This window comes from Octopus sinensis, linkage group LG2, assembly GCF_006345805.1.
Source record: "Octopus sinensis linkage group LG2, ASM634580v1, whole genome shotgun sequence".
Classification (NCBI taxonomy): Eukaryota; Metazoa; Mollusca; class Cephalopoda; order Octopoda; family Octopodidae; genus Octopus; species Octopus sinensis.
The window spans coordinates 138,908,752-138,918,751 of record NC_042998.1 but is presented as its reverse complement, the minus strand read 5'-3'; the positions used below and the strand labels follow the sequence as shown (position 1 = coordinate 138,918,751).

The following is a 10,000-nucleotide window of genomic DNA, read 5'->3' as shown; positions in this document are numbered from 1 at the left end:
CAATAATTAAATAGTTAAATAGTATTGAAATCCTATTGACAACAACGAGACACTCATTTTAATTTTGAAGAATAATCAGATTCTAGGATGTTATTTAAAATGTAATTTTGTTTTAGCCAAACGATGGCGTGTCCAGTTTATGTAGTGGTGGGGGACGTTGTTATACTTTTTATTTTAGTAACATCCTATCGAATTTTGTGGGTGTGGAATTCAGGATTTAATATTTAGGGAAAAAGTTATTTGGGAAAGATCTAAATATGTTGTTCATGGTATTTACCCATGCGTAGAGATTATGTTTATTACGTAATTATGTTTTTATTAGCACAGTTTAAATGAATTTTTTTGGGGTCGTGTGGGAAAAGAATTGAAGTTAATTTAATTTGGAATTTTGTAAATATCAGCTCATTTTGTTTGTTATTTTAGCAATCTGGATTATTAAAGGTTCATATGTAAAGGAATTTGTCAATATGTACGCGTGCGGTAAAAAAGAAAAAAAACTCACATATTTTAAACGGATGTGGCGCTAGTGAAATTAGGCCCGTGGTAAAGATGTCTTCATGTAGCTAATATTTTATAGTTTTCTCTTCCGTTTTCATTAGGGTTTGAACCTGCTGTCGAAATGCTTATCAAGAATAATGAATCTCAGGCTCTGTGATGCAACCCTCCTCTTTTTAAATGCCATACGTTTAATTACAAAATTAACCGACCATAATGTTTTCCTTCCTCCAGGTGTGTGTGTGTGTATGCGTGTATGTATGTATAAATATAAATAAGAGTACATATGTACGTATATGCGCGTGTCTCTGTATAAATAATTTAATGTTTCAAAATTGACAGTTTTGAAAATTAAAGTGTAAAACGCACAATGTTTAAATAAAACAAATAAAAAGTGAAGAATGTTGAAAAAAAAAAAAAAAGAAACATACATGCATCAGCATGGCCGCAGCTCTGAGCTGAAACTTAAAAAAAATACAATATATATAACGTTTATGTAAAATATAACTTTATGATGATAGAAATAATGATAAAAACGAAATAAAGTAAATATATATTGGCGCAGATATGGCAGAATGATCAGGGAGATAGCTTTGCAGCCACGTGTTTTCGGCTTTAGCCCCACTTCATGGTACATTGGCCATGAAGCTCCAGGCCGACCAGTGCGATGTGCGTGAATTTGGTGGACGAAACTATGAGAAAGCCCGTCGTGTGTGTGTGTGTGTGTGTGTGTGTGTGTGGTGTGTGTGTGTGTGTGTGTGTGTGCGCGTGCGAGTGTGTATGTGTGTGTGTGTATACATATATATATATATATAGATAGATAGATATGTATACTCTTTTACCTGTTTCAGTCATGTGACTGTAGCCATGCTGGAGCACCGCCTTTCGTCGAGCAAATCGACCCCAGGACTTATTCTTTGTAAGCCTAGTACTTATTCTATCAGTCTCTTTTGCCGAATTGCTGAGTTACGGGGACATAAACACACCAGCATCGGTTGACAAGCGATGTTGGGGACACAGACACACAAACACATACATATATATACATATATACGACGAGCTTCTTTCAGTTTCCATCTACCAAATCCACTCACAAGGCTTTGGTCGGCCCGCGGCTATAGTAGAAGACACTTGCCCAAGGTGCCACGCAGTGGGACTGAACCCGGGACCATGTGGTTCGTAAGCAAGCTACTTACCTCACAGCCACTCCTGCGCCTATAGATATGTATGTATGTATGTACGTACGTACGTACGTATGTATGTATGCATGCATGTATGTATGTATCTATCTATCTATCTATCTATCTATCTATCTATCTATCTATCTATCTATCTATCTATCTATTGAAGATTGAAGGCTTCGAATGTCCCGTCGGTGTTTTTTGTATCGTCTTCTAAATGTTTTGCGTTCTTGTCCCAGTTTGTATTTTTTTTTACATATAATATATATATATATATATATATATATATATATATATATATATATATATAATACTACAAAATTAGAAAATGGAGAACATACTTAAATCAATAAAACATCAACTATCAGATGATACCCAAACATTACTTTATTACACCATTACATATCAGTAAAGGCATTATACAAAATATACAGTAAATGTAAATAGACAAAGAGATATAAGTATAAAATTTCAAATATAATATGTAATTAAATCATAATGTTTCGGCAGCGAGGGCAGTCACACCTCATTTAACCTATAAGCCATAAAGGCAGGTATAAATGAGGCATTAACAAGGATGCCCCACGGCCTCTTCAGAGAATTAAATTTGTTATAATTGTGAAAAAAATTATTTTTCCATATACATATAAATATAAAAATATAAAAATGTAAAATATAAAAACTCATGCATAAACTTCAGTATATTGGATATATGTTATCCCATGGTGGGTTGAATTTTCAACCCCTATCTCATTTTATAACCTATATATATATACACTCTAATGGCATCTCATTGATCTTCTGTACGACCCGTACCCGTACGGGCAGCCTTTTCTATGGTATTTGTGGCTGGCTGGAAAGTGCTTAGGAACTAGATTTAAACATCTCTGCCAACATTCTAGTCCCTGTTCCACTGGCTCTGCCATGGTCACCTTCACTGTGAATATACTGGATCTCCTCTGTGAATTCACTGTTTTGCAAAGCATCGTCATAATACGGGGATGTATAGCGAAAAGTTGTCTCGTCCGAAGATAGTGATGAAATACGCTTTCCTGTGTTGCTAACCAAATTTCTAAGAATGACAGGTGGGTGATTGGACCTTTTACCAATATAGTATAGGCCTTCATTAGGCTTACGAAAGGGCTTAAAACTATCTAATTATATATCTAGGTTAATATCTAAGAAATTAACGCTACTGAGTTTTGTGTCTATTATCGGCCTGGAGCTTCATGGCCAATGTACCTTGAAGTGGGGCTAAACCCGAAAACACGTGGCTGCAAAGCTATGCTATCTCCTTGATCATTCCGCCATATCTGCACCAATATATATTTGCTTTATTTCGTTTTTATCATTATTAAGATTCTTCCTAAAGCCATCGAGTTCATGCTTGTTCGTGCTACGGGTGACTATAAGGACATCATTCCTGTATAATCCTGTATTAAAACAAAAGTGTATTCTAAATACATGTTGTGTAGGATATAAATACCTATTAGCATGTATAATTCTGCTCCATTAGCACATCGAATAAGGAATTTCCATTCTTTTTCATCCAGGTGGACTCGTCGAATATGAGTAAAAATTTCCTGGCATGTAAAATAGCATCTATGTCAGAAGGGTTAGAATCTCAGCTGTGTCCCCTCGAAGCATATCAGCTTATTTCATTATTCCCTATCCGTATGTACATGTCACATCTGTGGGAGGTATACATAAGAGTTGAAAATACTGAAAAATATTTTCTGCAAAGTAATAATATAAAAACAGAAGATAGAAAAACTTTTTGGTATTGTTTATTTATTATTACGTGTGCTTAATTTACTTATAGGAGTTATAAAATTGTACATGTAGTAGAAAACTACTATTAGCAAATGAAACACGTGTAATGGCGAATAAATACAAAAAAATTTCCAAACTCCCGTTTTAATACACACACACACACACGTATACACGCGCACGCGCGTACACATAATTATATTGGGTTGTCCGGAAAGTTTATGCCGATTTTTAAAGGAAAAAAAGGTCAATAAATACTTGCCATTACATTTTTAATCAACCAAATAAGAACCATTGTGTTGCACAATGCATCTCCATCTTTCCTTTAACTTCAAAATACCTTCTTCCCAGAATTGAGGTGGTTTCATGGCAAAGAATTCATAAAGGTATCATTTTACGTTATCCAAATAATTGAAATTTTTACCATTAAGATTATTCTGCAGAGACCTGAATATGTAGAAATCCGAAGGAGCAATATCTGGTGAATATGGAGGGTGGGGTAACACATCCCAGTCGAGCTGCAGCAATTTTTGTCTGGTTCCCAAAGCATCAAGTGCCGAAAATGAATTTTCTTATCTTCCATTTTACAGAATTAACACAGGAACATAAATCTTCTTCCACGAAAAGATAGCTTAAACTGTGCTCTAAATGGGTGTAGTCAAATCCTATTTTATGGACTCAACCATGTTCTAAAATAAATCGAAAGGTAAGCTACTATAAATCGGCACGAACTTTCCGGACAACCCAATATATGTATGTATATGTGTCTCCTGATAAGTGTTGGCGCATATCCTTGTAACTGTGGCTTGGCAACGCTGATCGATAGGATTAGTACCAGGCTTAAGAAAAATAACTAAACATTGGGATCGATTTGTATTTTGTGTGTATTTTGTTTACTTATTGGTTTATTTTAAATCTATCCTATTTAATTTTTGTATGTTTGCCGTTTTTCCTGAGTACATATCTTTGCGTGCGTGTATCTATCTAACTACCTACATACCTACCTGTTTGTCTATCTTGTTCTCACGCCCTGCACACAGACACACACACACGCACACATCAAAGGTTAAGCAGAAAAGGGAAAAATAGACGAAAACTGAGCGAAAACATAACGGACAAAAAAAAAGAGACAAAACCATGATAGAAGGAGCATTCGCAGCTGATTTTTCTCATCAGTTGGTTTCCGAGAGGTATTAGTGGTTTCGCGACTTTTGAAACCAAGACCACTGTTATCACGGGAGTGCCGGAGCATTAAGCTACAGGAAACGCTGACGAATGTATACGAGGACAGAACAAAATAACATTACGTGTACAGCATGCAAAATGATGACAAAGATATAACAAAAACGGAATGGTACATTACAATAGAAAATGCCTTTATGCTGTTCAATAAGCAAAAGGAATAATTATACGTATACAGTACTAATACAATACAATACTAACAGAAAAAAAACCTTTTTGGCTATCAAAACAGACGTATTGGTGTGTGTGTGTGTGTGTGTGTGTGTGTGTGTGTGTGTGTGTGTGTGTGTGCGTGTGTGTGCGCGTGCGTGTGTGTGTGTGTGTGTGTATGTATTATGTATATATATAAATATTATTACAAATTTGGGATTTGTAATATTTGTATATTAGAGTTTAGCTCCCACCCCCATTCTGTTCCAATTAACAAAAAAAAAACAACAAAAAAAAAACAAACAATCTATGCAAAATTTTTAGCTCAGTGGAACAACTGCAAGGCGACCCTCATCGACCACGAAATTTTAATAATAATAATAATAATAATAATATATAATAATAATAATATAATAATAATAATGATAATAATAATAATAATAATAATAATAATAATAATAATGATAATAATGATGATAATAATAATAATAATAATAATAATAATAATAATAATAATAATAATAATAATGGGTGTAGACGTAAAAGCAGAGGAACGAAGGATCAATTACTAATCGGTAAGGCTATCCTGACTGACTGCAAGAAGAGACGTAAAAATTTGGCGATGGCATGGGTGAACTACAGGAAAGTATATGACATGGTCCCATACTCTTGGATTATTGAATGCCTTAAAATGTTTAAGGTCTCCCACAATATCCTGAAGTTAAAAGAAAGCTCAATGACAACGTGGCAAACTGAACTCACAGCATGGGGAGATAATCCGGGAGAGGTAAATATCAAAAGAAGAATCTTTCAAGGGGCCTGTCGCTTCTATTTGTTGTCTGCATACTGCCACTAACGAGCGTTTTAAGAAAGATGCGTATGGAGTACATGCTAGGCATGATGAAAGTAAACAACCTGTGGTTTATAGATGATCTCAAGCTATTCGCTAAGACTGAAAAAGAAATTGAGTTTGACGACAACTGTGCAGATGATTAGCAAGGATATTAGCATGGGATTTGGGATCGAGAATTGTGGTGTAATGATTCTCAAAAGGGGGAAAATCAGTAAAAACCATGGGATCAAGCTGGAAAGTGGCGAAACTATGAAAGAAGTCGGAGAGGAAGAATATATAAGTATCTGGGTATCATTGAAAGAGATAAGATAAATGGACACAAGATGAAAGAAATGTACAGGAAAGAGTATTTGAGGAGAACTCGACTTGTGCTCCAATCGAAGCTAAATGGCCGCTATAATATCAGAGCAATTAACACGTAGACGATTGCTTTGATGAGATATGGGGCAGGAATAATATCTTGGAAGAAGCATGAGTTACAAGAGATAGACCGTAGAACACGTAAATTAATGACAATGAACAGGGAATTACACCCCAAGAGTGATATGTTAAGATTGTATGTAAAGAGGAAAGAAGGAGGACGGAGATTAGTGTGTTGTGAAAGTTGTGTAAAGGAAGAGGAGAATAGCTTGGCTTGGTATGTCAAGGGGAGTAAAGCGAAAATCCAGGGAACCTTAAAAGTGGAAGAAGTCGTAGATCCAACATAATTTAAGAAAGGCCAGAGAGAGCAGATGAAGAAAATTTGGCAGGACAAGAAAATGCAGTCAGTTCTTGGAGAATAAAGATGAGATTGATTGGAATAGAACCTGGAAATGGCTGCAGAAAGGAGACTTAAAAGGGCCCACTGAGGCATTAGTGTACAGCACTCAAGAACAAGCTCTCAGAACAAATTATTCCAAATATCACATTGATAAAAGCCACATTGTAGGATGTACTCTGAGAAGGGAGAAAATATAAGCCATATGATTAGTGAGAGCAGTAAGCTCGCACAACGCAAATACAGAAAGGAGACACGACAATGTGGCTTGATATGTCCACTGGCTGTTGTGCTGTAAATCAAACCCCGAGAGAGCTAAACAATGGTATGAACACATGCCAGAAGGAGTAATAGAAAATGAATATTACAAAATACTCTGGAACTTTAAAATGCAATGCGACCAAGTCATATAGGCGAGGCGACCAGTTATCGTGCTCATCCATAAAAATGAAAAAGAAGTAAAGATAATAGATGTTGCAATACCAGGCGATTCGAGGGTGAAATGTAAGGAAACAGAAAAGATTGAGAAATACCAGCCACTGCGGGGCGAGATAGGAAAGTTATAGGGCATGAGGAAAGTAATGGTGAGATCGGTGGTAATTGGAACATTAGGAGCAGTTTCCAAGGGCTTTGAAAAACATAGAATATTGGAGCAACTGTCAGGCTCGAGGTGACCCAAAGACAGCATTTTTGGTTACAGCTTGCATTCTAGGGGGAGTATTGTCTCTTTGAGCCACAGGAGAAGGCACTACTTGAAACCTTTGGTAATTTGTTATTGCCTGCTTTCAAGTAAAGAATAACCGATAATTAAGAACTATCCGAAAGTCTTTCAGAATAACAATAAGAATAACAACTCTTTCTACTATAGGCACAAGGCCTAGATTTTTGTGCGTTTGTGTGTGTGTGTGTGGACAATCGATCACGTCGACCCCAGTACTTGACTGATACTTAATTTATCGACTCCAAAAGGATGGAAGGCAAAGTCCGCCTCGGCGGAATTTGAAGTCAGAACGTAGCGACGAGCAAAATACCACTAAGTATTCCATTCAGCGTGCTAACGATTCTGCTAGCTGCCGCCTTAATAATAATAATAATAATAATAATAATAATAATAATAATAATAATAATATAATAATAATAATAATAATAATAATAATAACAACAACAATAATAATTATAATAATAGCAATAACAACAATAACAACAACGACGACCATAATGTGGTGTATGTTTAATCGTTTAGTTTTAAATGTCAATAGGAATCCAATCTAAAGGGAAATAGTCACGTGTATGAGAACTAAATTTAGTTTCGAGGTAAGTATTTTTCTCGAATGGATGTGGATAATAGACTGTTTGACCATTAGCCAGCCAAGCTGACCACCAGCTAAAGCTTCCCACAGAAATAATGCTATGATTACACATTGATAATACAGCAAAGTCTATATAAAATGCTTCGTGCACATAATAAGTAGATTTGTGCCCAAGATTTTTTGTGCTCCATTCAATATCGTCTGTGCAGACGATAAATATATAATTTGTGAACTGCTTCCGATAATATTCCATAGCGTTTTCAAAATATAGCGCTGGTGCAGTTTTGTATCCTAATTTTACGTTTCTTTCTTTCAAGAAATCGCCTCTTCGAATATGAATACCAACGTATGTCATGGAGTTGTTATTTGTTAGTGAATATTTTTGGTGATGAAACTGGGTTATATTCCTCAGAATATTTTGTGCCTCATCGCGTATTTTTGATTGAAAAGTAAACATAGTTCGAATTTCTGGTTCAACGGAGAAAAAATATAACCAAGATTGGAAATAACCATACATCAAATAATCTTTATTGTTCGGGTATTTCAAAACGACATTACTGAAGCTGCAATGTTTCACATCTGTAATAAAATTTTCTGGACATGATATATTCACCAGCAAAGATTCTATCTTGAAGATTTCTTTCAAATGCTTCAGGTGTTGACTGTATTTTAAAGTGAAATGCATATCTTTTGCTCTAGCAATACCGAAAACCGAGGCGATCTGGAAGAGATTATTTCCTAGACGTCCTGAAAGCTTAAGGCATAATGTTTTCTTTTCTGGAACTATATGACGGGCACTTTGAGGCAAACACCGTGGGCAACTTATATTTGTTAGGTTGAGACAGCGTATGGACTTTTCGACAGAGTCCTTATGAGGAAATCCATAAGAAATAAGCATAACTGCTATAAAACCAGCTGTAGGGGAGAATAAAATAAAAAGCAAAAACATATAAATATATACATATCCTACATACAAACAAACACACACACGTTCACACACTCACATAGCTATTTCTCTCCTCTCTATCCTCTCCTTCTCTCTTTATACATATTTATATATATTAACTTGTCTTTCCTTCTTTACTTTTTGTCTCTCATTCCATCAACATGCTTAATCATAAATCTCTCCTTCTCTACCTACACCTCTGTCATCACACTTGCCACCCACGCCTCAGTCCAGCTTCCTCTTCTGGTCACGTCAGCATGCCTTGACCTATTTCTTTATTACCCACTAGGGGCACGTCAGCATGCCTTGACCGTTCAACTCAGACACGTTATTTCTTCCCATCTTTTCTTTTTTCCTCATCTATCCTTTCTGTGGAGCGTTCCGTTAAGGACTTCTATTTCTCATGATCGTCAACTTAATACAACCTATTTGTTTTTTCTCCTCATCTTTGTTTTCTTTATTTTGGGAATATATACAGGGTGCGATGGTTAAATTGTCGCCATTTTATATTTCCGCTTTCGCGCATACGTATTGTTTGTTTTTGATTTTGTCGACTACATAGTATGCTAGGGTCAGTTCGGCACGGGCTGTGAGAAAACCCGCACCATGAGGCAATTCACTCTGCCAGAAATTTGGAAACGACATGCTATACTGCTTCCAAAGAAGCTGTAAAGTAACAGCAACATTGACAACCAGAGCAGTCTATCCTGCACTAACAACGAAAGTATTAGTTCTTAGTTTGAAGGATATGATTTTGCAATAAAGTAGCAGGAAAGCGAAAAACATACCTGATGCACCAAAGAAATAGGAATGATGATAAACTAGCTAGGTACGATTTTCTGGAATCAACATTATTGACGACATCCGATATATAGCTTTCCGAAAATGTCTTCAAACTATTACCTACCTACAATATTTAATGTTGTGGTTAGAATGCTATATAATGCAATTTGTAGAAAGGATAAATCTGAGGAAAAAAGCTATAATGTTGTAAGGACGTAACTACACATAATTCGAAAGAATACTGGTGGAGGGTCCCTGTCAAGACTTCAATAAAAAGCAAGTATAACATATTAGATATAATAAGCTGGGTCAAGAAAGAAATTATGCACTACAGTTGAAATAAGTTCCTTGGAAAATGTTAAATGTTAGTGAAAAGGAGAATATATATGCTGAACTGATTAAAAATCTGCATGTACTCTATCCAGAGTGTAGCTTTAGGTTTCTACCATTTGGAACACTCGGCTGCGTGACTAACAAGCATTATTACTAGTCTTGAGAAACTGGGATTCACAA

The 10,000-nt window shown here is 35.8% G+C and overlaps 1 protein-coding gene across 2 annotated transcripts in view; it reads right to left on the bottom strand.

Annotated features, from left to right (window-relative positions):
- Positions 1-7,674: 7,674 nt before the first annotated feature.
- Positions 7,675-10,000, bottom strand: part of LOC115232568 (galactoside 2-alpha-L-fucosyltransferase 3) — a 4,397-nt gene continuing 2,071 nt past the window's right edge. For both annotated transcript variants that reach the window (XM_029802531.2, XM_036500806.1), the window contains exon 2: positions 7,675-8,673. In XM_029802531.2, coding sequence (XP_029658391.1) covers positions 7,694-8,673 — 980 coding nt within the window. In that variant the 3' untranslated portion in view covers positions 7,675-7,693. The remainder of the gene's footprint in view (positions 8,674-10,000) is intronic.